Here is a 24373-nt window from a genome sequence, read left to right as displayed (position 1 = left end):
GGATCTTCCCAACCCAGGGATCGACCCAGGTCTCCCACGTTGCAGGCAGATTCTTTACCAGCTGAGCCACCAGGGAAGCCCAAGAATACTGGAGTGGGTAGCCTATCCCTTCTCCAACAGATCTTCCCAAACCCAGGAATCAAACTGGGGTCTCCTGCATTGCAGGTGGATTCTTTACCAACTGAGATATGAAGGAAGCCCTAGAAAGGTATAAAGGCTCCTATAGATCCCATGTATGTTTATATGTCATCTAAGAGGTAAAAGGAAAACAAATTCTATTGGTTTTTGTAGTCAAGCAACTACAGATAAGTTTTATTACTACTTTTATCAGCCAGAGGGATCACTGGAGTCCTCTCTACTTAGCAGATTGCTTTATCATCATATTTATGAGTGTGCCTGCCTGGGGAGACTATGTATAATGAAAACTCGTTAACTTGAGTCTCATTCCCATGGCATTTGTGGCCAATGGCCCAGAAGCCAGCCTGAAGTTTTCCTCTGTACCTAAAAAAGAAAAACTCTTTGCAAAGAAAGTGCACTGCATGGCCAGTACTGTAGATTTCCTCTCTCTGAGACACCATAGACTATTTCAGCTACTTAGTGAGTATCCTTTTAAATATAAAAATATTCCTCTAATATAAGCACACAATTAGCCTTGTGTGTTGGGGCTTCCCCAGTGGCTCAGTGGTAGAATCTGCCTGCCAATGCAGGAGATGTGGGTTGATTGCTGGGTCTGGAAGATCCTTTGGAGGAGGGCATGGCAACCCACTCCAGTATTCTTGCCTGGAGAATCCCTATGGACAGAGAAGCCTGGAGGGCTGCAGTCCATGGGGTAACAAAGAGTCAGATGCGACTGAACACTGAGGCTTGTGTGTTAACTCCAAAGCGTTTTTCCCTCATGGGGGTCAACTCCAAATGGGCAGCAGTTGGTTGGTCTAGTTGATACTGCTACAAGTATTATGGATTGGTGCCAGTACTTTGAATACTGACGATTTGGATACTCTCACTCTTTCAAACAGATAGGGTTCTCCCTTGGTTCCCTGAATGGAGATTTTAAGGGAAATTTTTGGACTCTTCTGTCTCCTGGAATCTCCCCTGTAATCAGATGGTCCTTCCAGAGCAGTAGGTCTGCAGGGGCTCATCCTTTCCACCAGAATTTGTATGGCTATCTGAAATTCTTCCCTTACATCTCAATCCCATCATTCCTCATGAAATTGGAAGGTAAGAAACTACCTAATTAAACAAAAAGAACCATTCCCACCCAATAAGAGACAAAAGCAATAAGCCTCTAGCTTCCCTAGCTGAGACGCTCCCATTCAACACTTCCCCAAATAGAAATCACATCCATCGCAGAATATGTCACCTCCATGGTACACAGGAATGATCATTCCTTTTATTTGCATGGACAGAAATAAAGAAATTTGAAAACAAACCACAAGCCCTCCGGTAGGGTGTTTACTTGGACTTGACAGATTACCAAAGAGCCATGGTATCTAGATAAGGAATTCTAAAATAATCTGATATCTATAAAGAGTTTGGCACAGCCTCTCTGAAAAGCAAAAGAGATTTAAATTCATCGGTGTGTCTATATTGTTATTAACAACAATAATAAAAAAAAACACTATAAACACAAACAGAAACAAAGATTTTTTTTTTCTCTGTCTTTTTTACTTAGTGCTTATTTTACAGCAGACTTGACAAAGAAAGCTTTATTTTACACATTCAAAGAAAAGTCATCATGGGAAGTTTGTAGCTCTGTGGTGTGCTTTCCAAAACAGAAAAATATATTCTTCCTATCAAAGCTTCCTTCCTTCCCACGGGACGGACCGTGGCTGGTGAGACTGGCGGGGCTGGCTCTCTCTGAAGTCACAGAAACTGACAAGCCTGCTCTCTCCTGAGTGGACCCTTCTCAAGAGAACAGGGCCAAATTGCAAACACCTCCATAAAGACACTGTGCATCCATAAGTCACTTCATTTATTGCTCCCCGAGTTGTAACCACCTTAGGTCTCTGTGGAAAAATCACAGACACCCAGAAAACCCTGACATGGGGAGACCAACCCCCTGTGGTCACAATGTACAAAGGGCAACCCCAGTCAGGGCTCTAAGAAGCATTCAGACTAGAGTGTAAATGCCCAGCTTTGCGGTGAGCCTGCAGGACTACAAATCCAGTTGCCGTGCAGAAGATTTCAACCTAGAGATTTCAACCTCAGACACATCCCCCTTCAGAGAGGAACGGTTTTCCAGTCTGCCATACTGGCCAGTGCCATTCTCTCCAGAGTGGCTGAATCTCAGCTCAGCAAGAGGACTTGAGTGACAAAGACAGGAACAGGTGACCTCAATGTCCAAGGTGGTTATTTGTGCAGAATTCCCTCATTTCTTTCCAGATCCTCCTTGCCCTACACGAACGTCCACAATTCAGGCCAACTTCATAAGAAAACATTCTTTTATTTTCCTCTCATTCTGGGGCTGATCGTTCTTTTCGTGAATGCCTTTGGGAAAACGTTTCATCGAGGTCAACTGCTATTAAGACATTTTTGCCTAAGAGGATCATCATGCAGGCAAACTAATTCTTTTCCTAAGCTATTATTTTGGCAGCTTGCAAAAGAGGACTTGGCTTAACCTTGAGAAACTGTTCTTTGAATGATCAGGAAAAAAGAAAAGGAGGATTTCTCCTTGATTTACCGTCCTTATTCTTGATCGGATGGCAAAGCTGGCTCGTATTTTTGAAGGCGAAATGAGAATTTGTGTCCATTATATAACTTCTACTAATAGTGGTCAGGTTCTGTGCACATTGCCACCAATTGTGTTCAACACGATGAAAAAATAAAGTTTATTTCTTGATAGACGTGGTTTGCATTTCCACCAGCAAGGAGTTAACAGAATAATTACATGGTGAAGAAATCTGAGAATAAATTGGAAACTGAGATTTTTTTTCCCCACTGTCTTTAAGTTTGAATGATGCTCCTGCTGTTTGCTATAGGATTATGATGTAGAACATGTGCTAAATATATTATCAGGAAAGAATTTTTCCAAAATCCATCCACATATCATAGCTTACCACAAAATTAAAAAAAAAAATAGAAAGAAAGGAAGCTCATTCATTCCCCAAAACTAAGATTAGTCCTATGTTAATCTGAATCCTCATGAGAAATGTTCATTGTTCGTGAACAGATCTTCCTCTGGTGGTTGGTAAGCATTTCTCCAAGGCAGAAAATCCTGACTTCTTTCCTCATCTCTTGATTGATGTTCTTACTACTTATTCTTCAGGCTGTAAGACAGAAGGAAACACCATTTTATCTGCTTTCATAATTACATATTTCAATCTTCTCCCCACCCACCCTCTCTCTCAAGCTCTTCCCACCCCCGACACCACTTTAGCCATCAAATTAAAGTAAGGATGAATCGATAGAATGAATTGTTGAAGTTTTCAATAAGCTGTGTATATCTTAATTCAATTACCAATGTCACCTCTGTGTATGCACAAGAAAAACTCTATTTCTACTTTGGCAAACCAGACACCAAATTCATTCTGAAAGTTCTTGTGAAAATGAAAATAATAAGTTGAATCTTATGTACGGTGTATTGCAAATACCCATCCGTAAGATTCAGGTTTCACTCATTGCAAAGCCCTCCTTTTGGGAGGAAAGAATAATTTTATAGCATTTAGATTTCAAAGAATTACAAGTGCTCTTCTCAGTTCATTTGGAATTTTCAGTTAAATAGGAAAACATTGCTTCTGGTCTTGCTCTCAAAAAGTATTGATTGAAAGCAAATAGATAACCAACTTTTAAACAGGTTTTTAGTCTTTGTTCTTTGTGGTAAAAAGATGCCTCCATATATTACATTCCTACCACGTGACAAAATTTCCACATTTATTATTATTATTGTTATTAGCTGCATTGGTGGGGGCAGCATGTGGAACTTCCGGAGCTAGGGGTGGAACCCCACACCGCCTACAGTAGAAGCCCAGAGTCTTAAACCCTGGCCCATCAGGAAGTGAAGTGAACTCGCTCAGTCGTGTCTGACTCTTTGCAACCCCATGGACTGTAGCCTGCCAGGCTCCTCTGTCCATGGAATTCTCCAGGCAAGAATACTGGAGTGGGTTGCCATTTCCTTCTCCAGGGGATCTTCCCAACCCAGGGATCAAACGCAGGTCTCCCACATGGCAGGCAGATGCTTTATCCTCTGAGCCACCAGGGAACACATCAGGGAAGCCCACACTAATTTTACGTTATAATGTAATCCCCTCAACCACCTTTAACGTGAATGTCATTTCTCCCCATTTTAAAGGTGAGAGCAGTGAGACTAAATTTGGCTAAGTTACCAGAACAGCCATCAGCTGCCAAGGCAGGGAGTCGAATCCTGGGAAAGATCAAAATCAAAGGTGGAAAGAGCTTGTTGACAAGACGTGAAAGGGATTTTTCTTACACTGAAGAAGGTTTCTTCTGTCTGCAATCAGCCTGCCGAGTCGTATCTTTTAACAATCTCCATTTACCCTAAGGCTATACTTTAGGACTGAGGGTGACAATGTGCTGCTAAGTTCTGCTAAGTCACTTCAGTCGTGTCCGACTCTGTGCGACCCCATAGATGACAGCCTACCAGGCTCCCCCGTCCCTGGGATTCTCCAGGCAAGAACACCGGAGTGGGTTGCCATTTCCTTCTCCAGTGCATGAAAGTGAAAAGTGAAAGTGAAGTTGCCCAGTTGTGTCCGACTCTTAGATGCTAGACAATGTGCTAGAGTAGGTCAGAATCATTGCATAGATTTTCCTGTTCAACACTGAGATCTAAATATCTTAGCAGAAATCTGATAAATGAAAACACACACACCACAAAGGAAAATTCTTCTACTCACCTAGAAGCACACAGCATATCTTGAAATTTTATTTTCCAAAAAACAGTGTTGTCATAGAATATTCTTAGGATCTGAATAAGAATTAAATGCTCTTGGGATAATGTAGACCAAAAGAAAATGGAGACTACTTGCATTTGAGGGTGGGGGGGTAGCTTGAAATTTTGCCTTGGAATGACCCTGGTAACCACAGATGCTTTTTAATAGTTGTTATAAAAAGAAAGAGCCTGTTTTAGAATCTCACATTCAGCATCTGCTACCATCTGGTCATGACCTAAGGAAATTCTACAGTTCTTGTCATCTTCCTGAATTAATGTGACATAGAGGTTGGAAGTTCTCACTAAGCAAACAAGTATAATCGCATTTTTAAAAACTGCAAAGATGAACACTTTTCAAATGAAAATGAGTTTGAAGTGCAGTATGTCCACATAATAGTAAGAAGACCAAATATATTCCTAGCTGAGCAGACTTCAATCCTGATTATATCGTTCAGAAGAAACCACAAGAGAGGTTTTGGTTTTTCATTTTTTTTTTAAACTTATAGTAAAAGTGTTATACTAAGAACATAATCCCATAATGAGGAAAAATAGTGCACTCTTCTTTTTTATGGGCAGAATAATTATTCAGATCCTTCCTAAACACACAGAAGTAATGACAAATTAAAATGCCTTCCAATTCCATACAGCTTTTATAATTATTCAGCCGTTACTGTTATTATTGCTGGAAAGCCTCCTTCGTAGTTTAGTCAGCATCCCATCTGATACAAAAGAACATGGAAAATTTTACTGCTATTAATAAATATGCAGCCATCCAATCCAAGAAGAAAATTTTTTCTCATCTGAGAGATAAGCTGCATAATTCATGTATTTTCAGAAATTTCCTTAAATAGAAAATTGAAGAAAGGCATAGGAGAAAAAAAAAAGAATTCAGTGCATTGCTTCCATTTGTGGTCAGGGATGGTCTTTGTTTTCAGTCTTCAATGTGATTCTGTTTGAAGAGACAATTTCAGTTGCATTGTATTCATACCAGTCAAACAGAACTCACTTTATTTTCGACTTGTATCATGGTAAAAATGATGACAATGTGATCTTTTCTTTCATTATCTAAAAAATAAGACCCTGTAATTAAAGGTTACTGGGACTTTTCTTGGGATTTTAGAATGCAATGAGAAAAGCTTAAAACAATTTGTGATGGGTATCTCTGATTTTCAAGAGAAGTTTCCACATCAGTACACAGTGTGGCTTCCACGATCCCCAGTCCTGTTGGAGTTCTTGCCCCCAAAAGGGACGTGTACATGCATGCTTAGTCACTCGTGCCCAACTCTTTGCGACCCCATGGACTGTAGCCCACCAGGCTCCTCTGTCCGTAGGATTCTCTGGGCCAGAATACTGGAGTGGGTTGCCATTCCTTGCTCCAACGGATCTTCCTGACCCAGGGATCAAAATCAAGTCTCCTATACTGCAGGTGGTTTCTTTGCTGTCTGAGCCACCAGGGAAGCCCTAAAAAGAGATGGGATGGCCTTAAAAACAGGTCTTGGATTTCAAAGTCCCACTCAGAGAAGAGTCACATGTGCAGGGCCAGTTGGTAAAAAGCTTTTCTTTCCACTAATCACCCTGTTTACCCATCTGACCTGACAGGTCCGGAGAGTAAGGATGCTCTGAATGGGCTGTGAGACAGAAGTGTAATGCTGTCTGATAAAGACTTAATACCTGAAAAGGAGTCTTAAATGCTGAAATTAAACTGTTCTCACCATTGAAAATGACCAGAAATGTACACAGTTTTCTTAGATATTATCAAGGTGACAGAGAGAAGTAGAGAAAGCGTTCAGACCAAGTGCGTTTAAAGTGGTGAGTAAGGGAAAATGAAATGAATCATTACCCCCAGGTTGAATTTACAGTTTGATAAACCAATCAAATAGCAAAACAGAACATCCTCAGTTCTGATTAAGCCCAGTTTCTGACAGCCAGGCAGCAGTTAGCAGTGACATGAACCATGAAGCTCTAAGCCGTGTCTTATCTGAAATGATATGCCCAGGATCCATCAGATGAGGAGTTATGTTCCAAAATCTTCCACAGACACGTTTCCAGACAGTCGCTGACTTTGAACTTATTCAACCCACTGCCTGTGCCTAAAAGGACTTCCAAGGGCTTGCTATCTTTGCCTGAGGTATTAAGACAGTGACAATAAACCAGATTGAATTATATTTCCATAATCGAACATCAGCAATCTCTAGTCTTTCTTTCCCTACATTTTCTAACTTGAATCCACAGTAGAAATTCAAGAGTTTTTCCTGACCTGTTTCTTCCTCTCCCGCACCCCATAACCAATCAACCGTAAATCTGACTGGCTTCGTTTCGCTCTCCCAAGGGTTATTTGCTCTGCATCCGCTGCCCCTGCCCTATTTATGGACCTTGACACTGCACCATCTTCTATCTGGTAAGTTTTGCAACCACCCTGCTGTCTCCTCACACTGCAATCATACTAACCCTAGGTTCCCATCACCTACCGGAAGGAAATACAATCACAAAAGTCCTCTGTGATGTGACCACCGCCTTCTCCTGCATCTCCATCTTTTTGTTGGTCACCTTCATGATCACGCGGAACCCTGACCACAGAGACCTGCTTCAGGTCTCCAAACCTGCCAGGCTCCCACGTGCTGCTACAGTGTCTTTCTTCCTCCAGGGAGCTCATCCATGTCACGTGCTCTCATCCTGCTTAGTAGAAGCATATTTGCTCACGATATCCTTTCAGAAAATAACCCTGACAAGCTGTAACAAAATAAATGGATTTGGAAACTTCTGAGCTGCTTCTCAGGAGCAGAGAATAGAACGCCAAGAAAATGTCCAAGCTACAGAAAGTGATTGGTAAACTGCTACACCCAAGGCAAGGGATGCAGTGTGCTTTGCTTCTGTGAGGGGTGAATGGAGGGAATAAGAGGGGTGGGGGTAAAGGGTGAGGAGATAAAGAAGATAAGGGGGAAGGGGGAAGGAGATGAGGCAGAGAGAGTAGACCAGGAAGACAGTGTTGTTCCGTGCATGATGCTATCTCCATGATCCTCAAAACTTGTCTAAATACATAAAATATTTGCAAAGTGTTATTATTAGTGGAAGTCTATGTAGTCTGATTGATACAGGGGCACTCAAAGTTATAAGGGGAGAAAGATATAGAAAGACCACAAGACACTGGAAGTTAAAAGAAGAGATAGGGCTTTGTGTCCTAACAGGTTGCATGAACTTTGTTGGGTGTCCTGAGCCAACCCATGATGACTGAGAGTGGATGAAGTTCAGCTGGGCTATGCAAGGGGAACTTCTCCAAACCTTCTTAGAAAAGCAAATCTCATATATTTTATAATCCATTAAATACAGAAATAACTTGCAAAGATTCAGGCTAATTCAGAGAAAATGCAGATAGTCTGAACATTCAAGGAACTGAGACTATTCTGAAGTAAACAGTATTTAAAATGAATGCAGCTCTTTCACTTCCTAATATACTTAGAGTAACAAAATTGAAAAGACCGATCTGTAATTAACTTACCAAAACACCTAAGAAAACAAGCCTCCTCTGCTTATACAGAATTTGCATTGTTTATATGCAAATGAAGGCTCCTGATGTGTTTGAGAACGATTTATCCCCTTAAGAAGGCAAATATTCTCTTTATAATCTTGTTTACTTTATTCATTTGCTTTGCAAAACATTTTTCATCAAGATCACAAGATGTTAGAGGCAGAAGAGACCCCAGGGAAGTCCAAAGTCCTCATAGTACAGATAAGAAGCTCCATGGACCCTGAAGCACCCCCATATACCCTCAGCATTCTTGAGGTCTGCTACCCTCGCACCCCATTCCTCTGATGCTGGGGGTCCAGCTATAGCTGGGGCAGATGCTAACAGAGCAAGGATCCTGCAAAGCTTTAGGTTCAGGGCATCACCAGGACCCATCTGCCTCCCAGTTTGAAGCAAGAGATTCCAGTACCATTTCCAGATGCACTGTAGGCTTTGTAAATCTCTGTTTCTAAGCCCCAGCTCCTACTTTAGCTCCCTCAGGAGATCTTGGCTGACTCCCTCTTACCCCAGTCCCATCCTGATTAGCTGCCCATCCTAAGCGTGTTCCTCTATTTTTTTTTTTTTTTTTAAATTAAGGTTGCAGATGGAATAAAGTAGTTAACCAGCTGATTTATTTATTTGGCTGCATTGAGTCTTAGTTGCAGCACGCGGGATCTTCATTGCATCAAAGGGCATCTTTCATGGCTCCGCACGGACTCTCTAGTTGTGGTGCCCAGGCTTCAGTAGTTGCAGTGCGTGGGCTTTTGCTCTGCAGCACGTGGGACCTTAGTTCCCCAATCAGGGATTGAACCCATGTCCTTTGTATTGCAAGGCAGATTCCTAACCACTGGACCACCAGGGAAGTCCCTCCGCTACTGTTCTCCTAACTACATCCTATAGCCAACTTTCATATACTTTCTGCCCACCCTGCAAAGAAATCCAGGGCTCTGTTTCTATATTTTCAGTGCTTGGGATAAGGCCTGACACAGGCCTTATTAATGCATCAGCTTCTCCAAATAAACCGAGGAAGAAAAACCGGAGAGAGAATCAATCGTCTCCTAGGGAATGGAGCCTCACTCTCAGATTCTCACATTCCTCTTTTTCTGACCCATCTTAGCCAAGTCCGCTTCTATGCTGCATTTTTAGATAAGAAACACAATTAAGAATTCAAAGCATATCTCTATTTTTATCTTCTTCTACTCCTCTTCTTACAGATGCAAGGGACTTCTGATTTAAAGTTAGGAAACTTGGTTTTTAAACTCCAACACCAATTGCTACTATTTGGATATTCATGGATCACATTTTAAATTTTGTTTAGTCTCAATGCATGCACTGCCAAAAAAAATCACTAATAGATAAGAAAAATGAGGTAACATGTATAAATGTGTCCAGTAACCACTAAAATTTAGAAATTCAAAGGTCCTTATCCTTGATCTTAGTCAGCTGAAAGAGACACTTTTGATGTAGCTGCTATATAATAAAAAATTTAGCAGATTTTTTGTCCTGGATTCTTGGGTGGAGGTCCTGAGCCCTTAGAATTTCCCAACTGATAGGAGTATCTTTGTTATTCAGTACGGGCTCTGATAGTGTTGGAGAAGGAAACAGCTTGGGTAGCTCCAGTATTCTGGCCTGGAGAATTCCGTGGCCTGGAGAATTCCATGGGGTCGCAAAGAGCCAGACACAACTGAGCGACTCTCACTTTCTGACAGTGTATGCTAACAAGGTGATGCCTGGTAAGTCCCAGGATAATTCCAGGGTGGGGGCTGGCCATGCCAGATAGACTAGCCAGCAGATTAGAGAATTGGGGCTTTCAGCCAAATGCTATTACTCTGACCCCAGGGGAAGGGAGGGTGGCTGGAGACTGAGGTCAGTGATGTGGCAGATGATTCAATCCATCACACTGAAAAAAAGAGAAGCCCCAATAAAAACTCTGGACACTGAAGCTTAGTTAAGCTTCCTTGTTATCCTGTGAACACATCAGAGTGCCAGGACGGTGGGTGGTGCCCCCTGATTCCACAGCGAGAGGGCACAAGAGCTCTGCACCTGGGAGCACACAGACTTTACCTGGTGCATCTTGTCTGGGCCTGATTTCTATGCTTTACAAAGGTCCCCAAACTTTTTGGCTCTAGGAACCGGTCTGATGGAAGACAAGTTTCCCATGGACCAAGGGGGAGAGGGGTGGTTTCAGGATACTTCAAGGGCATTACATTTATTGTACACTTTATTTCTAGTATTATTACATCAGCTGCACTTCAGATGATCAGGCATTAGATCTTGGAGGCTCGGGACCCCTGCTTTATAATTAAACTGTAATCATTTAAGTCTAGTATTATCTTGAGGTCTGCAGTTCCCTCTAGTGAACTGTCTAACCTGAGGAAGTGGTAGGGGCCCTGGAAGTTGTAGACAGCTGGTCAGAAGTGCAGGAAGCCTGGGATCTTGCAGATGGGGTCTGCAGGGAGGGTGGTCTGGTGGAAGATTACACCCTCACCTCCTGAAGGCTTTGCAGACTCCAGGCAACCGGTGCCAGAAGCACACTGCCGTGCTGCAGCAGCTGACCAACCCGGCTCGGCCTCTGCTGTAGTGGGCAGAGCCCAGCCTTGTCTCCGCGTGGGCCGGGCCCCAGGCAGGGACAGGGGCCGGGCTGGGAGCTTCTCTGCGGTGGTGCATAAGGTCGAGGCAGCTCTGTGGTTATGAGAGAGACAGCTCTGCCATCACATGCTGGACCTCACACCCCAGACCTGACACTCACGACACCCATGGCCTTTACCTCTGTTTCCTGATCCTTAAGACGGGAATGACATAATATTCATAATAGCATAGAGCTCATGAGACTGCTTCAAGATTAAATGAGAGGGGAATTCCCTGGTGGCTCAGCGGTTAAGATGCCATGCTTCCAATGCAGGGGACATAGGTTCAATCCCTGGCTGGGGAACTAAGATTCCCGTATGTTGTGTGGTGTAGCCTAAAAATGAAAAAACGTACCACTTTTAAAAATCTATTAATAAAAAAGACTAAATCAGTTAACACGTGGAAGTATTATGTACCTTGTGCACACAGAGCAATAAGTAAATGTCCTCTCTTATGATCGCTAAGCTCTCACTGTTGGTATTAGTATTACTTACTCTGCTACATGAGCACTGCTTTAAGCTAAGTCAATAACTGTATCTTACATAAGAGACAGGAACAGAGACAGGCTGTTGAAGAGAAATATGCTTTCTACAATAGAAGCCAAGGGCGGCTCTGGTTCTGTGTGTTTCTAGAGTGGTGAAAGGTCATGGGAAACCATGGAGTATGGCATAAAGATACTGGGGTAGGAGGAAAGTTAATATTTCATGGGTTCTCAACATCCTCTCCTGCAACAACAACAGCAAAAAGCTTAATGATCTAGACTACGCTGCCCACCATGGTACCCAGTATAAACATGTGGTATTCAAATGCAAAATAATTAAAATTGAGTAAAATTTAAGGTTCATTTCCTCAGTGGGTCCAAGAGAGTGGGGCTATATGTGCACATACAGCCGATTCACTTTGTTGTACAGCAGACGCTAACACAACATTGCAAAGAAACTCTACCCCAATAAAATAAATTAACAAACAAAAAGCTCCCAAAAAGCAAAAATAAAAAATTGAGAAGCAAGGCCTCATGAGGCACATCGCTGAGCGGGTAACCGGGAAGGATGGTGGGCTGGTACGTAGCCAACTTGCAGGAGGAGAGCTGCCAGGATGAAGAAGGAGAGAAGGATGCTGATGGAGGCAACATGGTATCACAGAGGACTCTGGTACCCAAGTCTACCTGCTGGAAGAGCATAACAATGCAATTTTTATAAGAAGTTACTTGGTGATTCTTATATTCTTATCAAAACACCAAACCATGGCATGATGGAACTAGTGACCTCCGAAAAGACATTAAATTAAGATCTGGGCCTGGATTTAGCACTCAATATCTACACTGCAAATATAGCGTCCTTTCCCCAAGCCTCAGCTTTCTCAATGACTCAATCAAGAGATGGACAGACTGGTTCTCTAGGCCCTTTCACCTCCGTCATTCTGGAATCCTGGGCCAAGGTCACTGCAGCGCAGACAAGTGCAGCCCTTAAGTCACCCAGTTCCAAGTTTCAGCAATTTTCTGTCAGCCCCATCTTAATGACCACAGACTCCAAAATGACAAATCCACAGATAGAGAGGCTTCTATACTTTTCCCTTTCCTTTTCAATTTATTTTCCCTTCACACTCAGAGTTTATTTGCTAATCAGCATCAGCTACAGAAACAGCCAAATCTTTCAGCAGATGCCCAAATTCACTATTGAAATTGTCAGGACATTTCCAATGGAGCCAAACTGTAGCTTAAAAATGTGCAGACAGGCTGAAGAAGAGGACCAAGAAAGCCAGCACGTGCTCATGGAGAGCCTCTGGGGAACTCTGGTAGCACCGCTCCAGGGCACTCAGGTCGGGACCAAAACAAAGCAAAACACACACTACGAACAGAAGGCAGTGGTGCCCGCAGTGCTGGTGAGGGAAACTCCACGACGTGGAGACGAATCAGCCAAAATTAGAGGCCATCCTAGTAAATTATTCACCCTGATTCCTCACTCTAAATGACTCTAGAAGGATGATCTAAACAGACATTTCTCCAAAGAAGACATCAGTTCAGTTCAGTTCAGTCGCTCAGTCGTGTCCGATTCTTTGCAACCCCATGAATCGCAGCACGCCAGGCCTCCCTGTCCATCACCAACTCCCGGAGTTCACTCAGACTCACGTCCATCGAGTCAGTGACGCCATCCAGCCATCTCATCCTCTGTCGTCCCCTTCTCCTCCTGCCCCCAGTCCCTCCCAGCACCAGAGACATACAGATGACTAAAAAGCACATGAGGCAAATGCTCAACATCAATAATTATTAGAGCAATGCAAATCAAACTACAATGAAGTGTGACCTCACACTGGTCAGAATGGCTATCATCAAGCAATCTACAAACAATAAACGCTGCAAGGATGTAGGGAGAAGGGAACCCTCCTACACTGCTGATGGGAATGTAAACTGGTACAGCCACTAGGGAGAGAAGTATGGAGGTTTCCTAAAAAAACTAACAATAGAGCTGCCACATGATCTAGCAATCCCACTTCTGGCCATGTGCTGGAGTGGATACATGCACCCTAATGTCCATAGAAACACTATTTACAATAGTCAGGAATTGGAAAGAATCGAAATGTCCATCAACAGGTGAGTGGGTAGTGAAGATGTGGTACATGTATACAACGGAATATTATTCGGAGAGAGAACAAAATAATGGCATTTGCGACAACATAGATGGATCTAGAAATTGTCATACTGAGTGAAGTAAGTCTAACAGAGAAAGACAAATATCATATAATATCACTTATATGTGGAATCTAAAAAAACGAGGAACAATTGAACTTATCTGCACAACAGAAACAGAGTTACAGATGTAGGAAACAAACTTGTTGTTACCAGGTGGTAAAGGCGAAGGAGGGATAAATGGGAAGACTGGCACTGACATAGACGCAGGACTATATGTCAACAAATCTGGAAAACTCAGCAGTGGCCACAGGACTGGAAAGGGTCAGCTTTCATTCCTATCTCAAAAAAGGGCAATGTTAAAGAATGCTCAAACTACTGCACAGCTGCACTCATTTCACATGCTAGCAAGGTTCTGCTCAAAATCCTTCAAGCTGGGCTTCAGTAGTACATGAACTGAGAACTTCCAGATGTACTAGCTGGGTTTAGAAAAGGCAGAGAAGCAAGAGATCAGATTGTCAACATTTGTTGGATCATGGAGAAAGCAAGGGAGTTTCAGAAAAACATCTGCTTCTGCTTCATTGACTACTCAAAAGCCTTTAATGTGTGGATCACAACCAACGGTGGAAAATTCTTAAAGAGCTGAGAGTACTAGGCCACCTTGCTGCTGCTGCTGCTGCTGCTAAATCGCTTCAGTCATGTCCAACTCTGTGCGACCCCATAGACGGCAGCCCACCAGGCTCCCCCGTCCCTGGGATTCTCCTTACCTGTCTCCTAAGAAACTGCCGTATATTGGTCAAAAAGCAATAGTTAGAACTGGACATGGAATAACTGACTGGTTCAAAATTGGGAAAAGAGGAAGACAAGGCTGTATATTGTCACCCTGCTTTTTTAACTTCTGTACAGAGTACATCATGCGATATGCTGGGCTGGATGAATCACAAGCTGGAATCAACATTGTTGGGAGAAATATCAACAAACTCAGATATGTAGATATACTACTCTAATGGCAGAAAGTAAATAAGAACTAAAGAGCCTTCTGATGAGGGTGAAAGAAGAGAGTCAAAAACCTGGCTTGAAACTCAACCTTAAAAAAAGAAAAAACCAAGATGATGGCATCCAGTCTAATTACTTCATGGCAAACAGAAGCAGGAAAAGTATAAGCAGTGACACATGTTATTTTCTGGGACCCCCAAATCACTGCAGATGATGACTGCAGCCATGATATTAAAACATACTTGTTTCTTGAAAGGAAAGCTATGAGAAACCTAGGCAGTGTATTAAAAAGCAGTCATAACTTTGCAAACAAAAGTGCATATAGTCAAAGCTATGCTTTTACCAGTAGTCACTCACAGATGTGAGAGTTGGCCATAAAGAAGGCTGAGCTCTGAAAAACTGATGCTTCTGAATCGTGGTGCTGGAGAAGACTCTTGAGAACCCCTTGGACTACAAGGAAATCCAACCAGTCAATCATAAAGGAAATCAACCCTGAATATTCCCTGGAAGGACTGATGCTGAAGCTGAAGCTCCAATACTTTGGCCACTTGATGGAAGGAGCTGACTTATTGGAAAAGACTCTGATGCTAGGAAAGATTGAAGGCAAAAGAAGCGGGTGGCAGAGGATGAGATGGCTAGATAGCATCACTGACTCAATGGATATGAATTTGAGCAAATTATCAGGAGGTAGTGGAGGACAGGGCCTGGCATGCTGCACTTCATGGGTTTGCAAAGAGTAGGATAGGACTTAGAGACTGAACAACAACAATAATATGTAAAATACGTAACTAATAAGGAGATACTGTATAGCACAGGGAACGGCACTCAACACTCTGTAAGGGCCTATATGGGAACAGAATATAAAAAAGAGTTGATATATGTATTAACGGATTCACTTTGTTGTACACCTGAAACTAACACAACATTGCAAATCAGCTACACTCCAATAATTTTTTTTAATCATGTAACTGATAAAAAATGACTTGACCTCCCTGAGCCCCAGAGAGGGGCCCAAACCCTAAAACTGGGGAAAAGACATCTGCTGCATGGGACATTTGTGAGGAATAAGGAGGTTAATGAAAACCCTTTTAAATGACAAAGTGAGTGGGAAAAGCTATTTAAATGTAAATCATTAGAATTATAGCTTTAGCATAATGTAACTTGACTGCTTCTTAAAGACTATGTTATACATTTTAACTGATATAGTGTTATGGGAATAACATATTAGCCAACTACACCATCAGCAGTTGTTTGTTTATATGATGAATCTCTACCACTAAGGATTTCCAGGTGCCCAAGGACTTGAATCTAGCAGACTTGAGTTATTGGAAACAAGATGTCTGTTAGACTGGGGATGCTGAGAACCTTGGCCTGAGTAGCCAGGGGCTGCAAAGGGCAAAGAAAGCAAGAGGGAAGGGGAAGGAAAGAGCAGGGGGTGTGGGGGGGATTTCACAATTATGCATGGGAGGGATGCTAAAATATAGTTTCTCCCTCATAAGGTGGTCTTGACCAGCACTAATGAACTTGGTGACTAAGCAGAGGAGATTCTTAACCTATGCTGAAGGTGCCACCTGGCTTCATCTTGCTGCTTATGGGAAACCCTGAGAGTGAAAAACTGAAGGAAGAACTGTTAAATGAAAACAAACCCAGATCAGATGACTTTGAAAATTCTCAGTGTCTCTGGACAGAAAAAGATGCTAAAATTAAGAAACAATTTCTAAGCACTGTCAGAAAAATGTGGTCAAGAGACAGAGCTGAAGGAGACCTGCATAACACTGGGTTAAGACTCCAAAAAGATCAAAGAATGAGCTGTTACTGGGTCCAGCCCAGCAGCCTTAAAAGATACTGAAGGCGTGTCTTACAGATTGTCCCAGTGATTTTTCAATAGGACCCAAAGCTAGAGAAAGACTTTTCTTGGAGAGATTTGTAGGTGTGACATTATTCTAGTACAATGAATCCCTATAGTTCAGTTCAGTCGCTCAGTCATATCTGACTCTTTGCCACCCCATGGACTGCAGCATGCCAGACTTCCCTGTCCAATACCAACTCCCAGAGCTTGCTAAAACTAATGTCCATCGAGTCAGTGATGCCATCTAACCATCTCATTCTCTGTCATCCCCTTCTCCTCCCACCTTCAGTCTTTCCCAGCATCAGGGTCTTTTCCAATGAGTCAGTTCTTCACATCAGGTGGCCAAAGTATCGGAGCTTTGGCTTCAGCATCAGTCCTTCCAATGAATATTCAGGGTTGATTTCCTTTAGGATCGACTGGTTTGATCTCCTTGTAATTCAAGGGACTCTCAAGAGTCTTCTCCAACACCACAGTTCAAAAGCATCAGTTCTTAGGTGTTCAGCTTTGTGGTCCAACTCTTACATCCATACATGACTACTGGAAAAACCATAGCTTTGACTATATGGACCTTTGTCAGTAAAGTAATGTCTCTGCTTTTTAATATGCTGTCTAGGTTGGTCATAGCTTTTCTTCCAAGGAGCAAGCATCTTTTAATTTCATGTCTGCAGTCACCAACTGCAGTGATTTTGGAGCCTAAGAAAATACAGTCTGTCACTGTTTCCACTGTTTCCCCATCTATGTGCCATGAAGTAATGGGACTGGATGCCTTGATCTTCATTTTTTGAATGTTAAGTTTTAAGCCAGCTTTTTCATTCTCCTCTTTCACTTTTATCAAGAGGCTCTTCAGTTCCTGAACCTCTATAAGATTTACAGAAGTTTCGGTATTTTTGAGAAAATGATATTAGCAGAAATACTGTCATTTTGGATTAAAAGAAGTAGACACAGTACAAAATGGGAAGGGGCCATCAGAACCCAGAAATTCTACTCGTAAGAAGAGGGCCAGGAAAACTATTCAGGGGCAAGCATGCATTGTGTGTGTGTGTGTGTGCTGCTCAGTCATGTCCAACTCTTTGCGAGTCCATGGACTGTAGCCCACCAGTCTCCTCTGCCCATGGAATGCTCAAGGCGAGAGTACTGGAGTGGTTCGCAGTGCCCTTCTCCAAGGGATTTTCCCTAATCAGGGATCGAACTTTGCCACCTGAACTACCTGGGAAGTTAGATTTCATGAAAAAGGAGGATGACTCAGAGAACAGACCATGGAGAGCAGCTTCCAAAGGTCCCCACCTTCTGGTACCAATGCCATGTATGATGCCCCTACCTTAAGTGTGGGCTCAATCTGGTGACTTGATTCTAACAAATAGGATGGGCATGCCTGTGTGCTCAGTCGCGTTGGTTGTGTCCAAGTCTTTGCAATCCTATGGACTGTAGCCCATCAGGCTCCTCTGTCCATGGGATTCTCCAGGCAAGAATACTGGAGTGGGCTGCTATGCCCTCCTCCAGGGGATCTTTCTGACCCAGGGATTGAACCTGCATCTCCTGTGTCATCCTGCATTGCAGGCAGGTTCTTTACCACTGAGCCACCAGGGAAGCCCATTATATAGGACATGTACAGTATTACTGCAAGACTAGGCTATGTAAAGACTGTGGTTTCCGTTTCCCCTCACAAGCTCTCTCATCCTCTTGCTTTCTTATTCAGATGGTTATGAGCTGCTCATGACCAGAAATGCCTCTGGTCAGTATTTGGTGAGGAACAGAAATCTCTATCTCGACAATTTACAAGCAGTTAGATCCTGCCCACAACCACGTGGAAGTTGATGCATCACTAGTGAAGCCTTCATGGAAGTCTTAGGAGAAAACCAGAAAACCCAGGTAAACCACGCCTGGATTCTTATAAGGCAACAAGGTTAGGGGTGATTCATTAAGGAAAAACAGATAACTAGTGGCCGGTGTTATGAACAGAATTGTGCCCCCACCCGCTCCCCTTACAATTTGTATGTTGAAGTTCTAACCTCCAGTAGCTTAGAATGTGGCCTTATTTGAAAGTAGTCATTGCAGGCGTAATAAGTTAAGACACGGTAACCCTGCAGTTGGAAGGGCCTCAATTCCAGTATGACCAGTATGCTTAGAAACGGGGGAAATTTGGACAAAAATATGGGGATAATGCCATGTGGAAACTGAAATTATGCTCCTATAATCCAAGAACAAGCCAAAGCTAGGAGACAATACTGGAACAGATCTTTTCCTAACACCTTCATAGGGTCCTTCCAACACCTTGATCTAGGACTTCTGGCCGCCTGAACTTGGAGGCAATCAATTGCGGCTGTTGAAGCCACTCATCTGTGGTACTTTGTTATAGCAGTCCTAGCAAACTGTTATTAACTGGGGCTTCCCTGGGGGCTCAGATGGTAAAAAATCTGCCTGCAATGCAGGAGACCCTGGTTTGATCCCTGGGTTGGGAAGATCCCCTGGAGAAGGGAATGGAAACCCATGCCAGTATTCTGGTCTGGAGAATCCCATGGACAGAGGAGCCTGGTGGGCTACAGTCCATGGGGTCACTCACAACTTAGCAACAGAACAGCAAAACTAATACAGTCAGTAAGTGGGAGGAAAAATGTTACAGAATATCAAGTCAGAAGAGAACAACAAAGGGATGATTTGCTCTGGTTCCAGTAATCCTCGGAAACACTGACACGCCCTCGCTAAATCTCAGCCAAACAAACAAAAAAGATCTATGTGTCCCCATTCAAACGCCATCCCTCCGGGGCACTTCTGATCACAGCAAGGAGTCACAGGACCCAGGCAGAGTCACCCAGGTGGGCATGGTCTTTGCACCATGACATTCACACTCCTGGAAAAGGTAAGCAGGGTAGAGTAGCTGGAAATCCCCAAGACACAGTAAAAAGAAAGATTCGGGTAAGGAGATCCCATGCATCTCACCCCCTACATAGATTCATTACTAAAAGAATAAAAATAAATAAGGAGAAAATGTGACTCCCTTTTGTGTAAGTTAATTTACAGCGCTGGCTGACCCATTTAAAGAGCCACAGGGTGAATCGCTTTAACAAGAGACAACCGTCTTCTAACAGACCTCTTACATAAGCTCGGCCTCTGTGGCGAGGCGCACGCCTTCTCAGCCCAGAATGTAAGCCAGCGGGCACCCAGGCGGCCAGATCCATCCGTTGTCAAATCCTACACATATTCGCTTTCAATTAATAGACAAAAAGAAATTGATTATGGCAAATTCAGGGCTGGAAAACAGACTCTCTGATTAAAATTCATGCTGACTGCTCTCATCCAGGGCTGGCAAGTCCTGGTGGGGAAGAAAAGCCTTTTCTGTTGACTTTGTTAATACTTGAGAAAAAAGAGTGAAGAAATGAATCACATTCTAATGGTCTCCAGGGGCGAGCACCAGTTCCTGGGGCAGCATAATTATATACTTCCAGCCCATGACCTTTACTCCTTGGTGCCTGGCAGGTAAGGAAGCAGGGAGAGGAGCCCAGCATGGCTCTCCAAGGCTCCCTGTGAGCTGCAAAGGCCGGGAAGCACTCTGCTCGAACAGATGCGACAGAAATGTAGGCCACGTGTAGTCCATCAAGCTGCACCTAAATACAGCTCGATGATACTTCCAGCACGTCCTCTGAACAGATTCCAACACATCCCACCACCAGGGGTGGGTCTGAGCAGACCACAGTGTTTTTAAAGCATCACACACACACACAGCAGACTAACAGAGAACAAATACGGAAATGCAATCATGATAAAGCGGTGACCTTTCTCAAGGTGCATCATTTGAAGTATTTTGATTAATTCCTCTTTCCGAATGGCAAAGCAGCTTTTGTGAATAAACAGCAAACTCTAGTTAGATATCTGTGCCTGCAGTCAAAGTGGAACCCTTGGCTGGCTCGCACGTGGCACCGGTTTTCCCTGGGTCTGGGTGCGGCCATCCAGCCTGGGTGTCGCGAAGGTTTCCAGCAGTCTCCCGAGGCACCTGCGTTGAACTCCCGGAAGCACACAGACCACTGCAGGCTGGCTGCTGAGCACCCTTCTCTCCTTTCCTGGCTTCTCTCAATCAGATCCCTGACCACCATGCAGTCTAGATAGCAGGACCCCCCGTGCAGAAACCACTCCCTGAATATAGGAAATTATGGAGCTGGCTATTCAGAGAGAAAGGAAACCACCCAGCACTGAAAAGGTCATTGATCATGGGCCAGCCACTGATCTGGATTTGACTCTCAGCCTTGCCATTTTCCTAAATAGGTAACTTGGGGTAACTGTTCCCGCTTTCTCAGCCCTGTCCTATGAATATCCATTAATTACTATTAATAATTAATATTTAGTAGCTGATGAGTATGAATATGGATGGGAATTTTAATAGTCACCCTTTTAGAGCCAGGCATTGCCGCAATGTGCTTGAGGACACAGCAGGAAATCAAAGTGGCAAAAATCTTTGCCTTTTATTTTGGTAAGGAAAGGCTGGCAGCAGATGAAAATAAGTGAATTATATGGTATAATGGAGGCAATAGAGACCATGAAGAAGAAGAAAGCAAAGCAGGAATTGGAGTCGGGAATGTTAAGAGTGGCTAGGGGATTGGCCATTCCAACGTGCGGGGAAATTGCCATGCTTGTTGAGAAGAGCAGCAGGGATGGGCAAGGGCAGCAGGCCTGAGACAGAGCTCTGTGGAGGTGTCTGGGGAGTAAGGAGGAGGTGAGCGGGTCTGGAGTTGAGGGAAGGGGGTGAGAAGCAAGGGAGGAGACAAGAGAGCTGGAGGCAGGACAGTAAGATGGGTGCAGGCCCTCACAGACTTTCATGGTGAGAAAGATGGAAACCCATCCTTGTGCTCTGGACCTAGGAGTGACCTCGTCCTTGAGGATTTAGTGAATTTAAAGAAGATGAAGACAGGAGGAGGAGAGGGACTGTATGAATTTACATTCCCACCAACAGTGCAAGAGGGTTCCTTTCCTCCATACCCTCTCCAGCATTTACTGTTTGTAGATTTTTGGGTGATGGCCATTCTGACCGATGTGAGGTGATACGTCATTTTAGTTTTGATTTGCATTCCTCTAGTAATTAGTGATGGCACCCCACTCCAGTACTCTCACCTGGAAAATCCCATGGATGAGGAGCCTGGTGGGCTACAGTCCATGGGGTTGCTAAGAGTCAGACACGACTGAGCGACTTCACTTTCACTTTTCACTTTCATGCATTGGAGAAAGAAATGGCAACCCACTCCAGTGTTCTTGCCTGGAGAATCCCAGGGACAGGGGAGCCTGGTGGGCTGCCATCCATGGGGTCGCACAGAGTTGGACACGACTGAAGCGACTTAGCAGCAGCAGCAGCAGTAATTAGTGATGACGCACATCTTTTCATGTGCCTCTTGGCCATCTGTGTGCCTTCTTTGGGGAAATGATACAGCCACTGTGGAAAGCAATATGGAGCTATGACCCAGCAATCCCACTCCTGAGCTCTGAAGAAGCCAGAGAAAATGATAGTTTCAAAAGCTATATGCACCGTAATATTCATTGCAGCACTGTTTACAATAGCCAGGACACGGAAACAAGCTCTAAGTCCACCAACAGGGATGAATAAAGAAGCTGTGGTACATATGTGTGTGTGTGTGTGTGTGTGTGTATATATATATATATATATATATATATATATATATAGTGGGAATATTACTCAGACATAAAAAGAAAACTGTGCCATTTGCAGAGACATGGATGGACATAGAAACTGCCATACTGAGTGAAATAAGTCAGAAAAACAAAAGTGCATATTAACACATATATATATAATCTAGAAAAATGGTACAGAGGAACCTATTTGCAAAGCAGAAATAGAGACACAGATATAGAGAACAAATGTATGGACACCAAGGAAGGAAGGAGGGGTGGGACAAATTGGGAGATTGGGATTGACATAAATACACTGCTATGTATAAAATCACTGCAGATGGTGACTGCGGCCACAAAATTAAAAGTTGCTTGTTCCTTGGAATAAAAGCTGGGACAAATCTAGACAGCATATTAAAAAGCAGAGATATTACTTTACTGACAAAGGTCCATATAGTCAAAGCTATGGTTTTTCTAGTAGTCACATATGAATGTGAGAGTTGAACCATAAAAAAAGCTGAGTGCTGAAGAAGTGATGCTTTTGAACTGTGGTGTTGGAGAAGACTCTTGAGGGTCCCTTGGACTGCAAGATCCAACCAGTCCATCCTAAAGGAAATCAGTCCTGAATATTCATTGGAAGGACTGATGCTGAGGATGAAGCTCCAATACTTTGGCTACCTGATACAAAGAACTGACTCACTGGAAAAGATCCTGATACTGCGAAAAGTTGAAGCAGGAGGAGAAGGGGATGACAAGGGATGAGATGGCTGAATGGCATCACCGACTCGATGAACGTGAGTTTGAGTGAACTCCAGGTGTTGGTGATGGACAGGGAAGTCTGGCGTGCTGCAGTCCATGGGGTCGCAAAGAGTCAGACACGACTGAGCGACTGAAGCAACTGATGTATAAAATAGATAACTAATTAGAACTGACTGTATAGCATAGGGAACTCTACTTAATGATCTGTGGTTACCTAAGGGGGAAGGAAATCCAAAAAGGAGGGAATACATGTGTATGTATAGCTGATTCACTTTGCTATACAGCAGAAACTAACGCAACACTGTAGAGCCAACTATACTCCAGTAATTTTTTTTTTTAAGGAAGTTGATAGGAAGGAGGACAGGGAAGATGAAGAAAAATGATATGAAGTGCAATAGGGAAGAATAAATCTGACTTCATATTGGATCTGTTTATTTCACTTGAATCTTTTATTCTATCACGTTTGCTACAGGTTAGTCACTAAAGGAATATTGCCTATAACTTAAAGAGTTCATAATGGCCCATCTCTGGGAACCCTGCTTCCCATGACTAAGCATTAACCTCAAATGCCTTTGTTTAGGTCACAGGAAACATCCTGATCAGATCCATTCATGAATGGCTGCAGGAAAGAAGAAATTAATAGATGCCGTCCCAGAATCTGGTCAAAACCAGGAGATTTTTGCAACATCTTCTGACCTTTCAACTTTACCTTTTCATCTCCCTCCTTCTTTGTTCCATAAAAGAAGTTAACATCCAGATCCTAACAAGATGGTTCTGTAGGAGCCAGATGTAGTTCTGTAGGTGACTGTTCCATTATCTTCTCAGTCTGCTAGATTTCCGAATAAAGTCTTTATTCCCTGTCCCAATATCTCATCTCCTGATTTATTGGCCCACTGTGTGGTGAGCAGATGGAGCTTGGACTCTGTAACAAAAGTACTCAGGCACCTCCTGAGACAGGTAAGCGCTTTAAAAATGCTGTTTTGAAACCATCTTCATATTCCCCTAGAGAATCAAAACCATCTTTCTTTCTGTTCTCCTTTGCCCTAAGACTGTGTGGTTTATGCATACAGTTTTGCTTGGGAATCTTTATGTTGCCGGAATGAATGTCATGAAACCTAAAGAATAGAAATGAAGTTTTGAATGAAAGCACAATGTTTTCACTAGCGATTCTGGAGATTTGTGTGGGTGATTTGTGTCTTGCTGGGTCCAGGAGCACAGGCTTCCATCCGTCCATCACTGACTGTCAGAGATGAGTGTGCTCATGACTAGTGTTTGCAGGTTCCACCCCCCACCCCCACCCCCATGCACCTGCCTGGAGTGAGCAAGGATACAGCCCTCCAAAGGGACAGAAGAAGACAGACAGGGGCCGGCTGGTAAGCTCCTCATCCACGTGGTGAGAAATTCATGGCTGCTCTTCTGCTTACTGACTTCTGCTAAGTAGACAAAGGTCAGAATCGATACCGAGATGCAAGGGAAGGGAGCTCACTCAACTCCCCTCTTTACAAGATTTGAGGCTGC

The 24373-nt window shown here is 43.4% G+C and overlaps 1 protein-coding gene across 1 annotated transcript in view; it reads right to left on the bottom strand.

Moving 5' to 3' along the window:
- Positions 1–1690: 1690 nt before the first annotated feature.
- ZMAT4 (zinc finger matrin-type 4) overlaps positions 1691–24373 on the bottom strand; it is a 292877-nt gene continuing 270194 nt past the window's right edge. Inside the window, exon 6 of the mRNA XM_055567020.1 lies at positions 1691–3266. Within this exon, the coding sequence (XP_055422995.1) occupies positions 3251–3266 (16 nt within the window). The 3' untranslated portion in view covers positions 1691–3250. The remainder of the gene's footprint in view (positions 3267–24373) is intronic.

Source organism: Bubalus kerabau, chromosome 2 (genome assembly GCF_029407905.1).
Source record: "Bubalus kerabau isolate K-KA32 ecotype Philippines breed swamp buffalo chromosome 2, PCC_UOA_SB_1v2, whole genome shotgun sequence".
NCBI lineage: Eukaryota > Metazoa > Chordata > Mammalia > Artiodactyla > Bovidae > Bubalus > Bubalus kerabau.
Note: the sequence above shows the minus strand (reverse complement) of the source record. Positions and strands in the feature narration are given on the sequence as shown.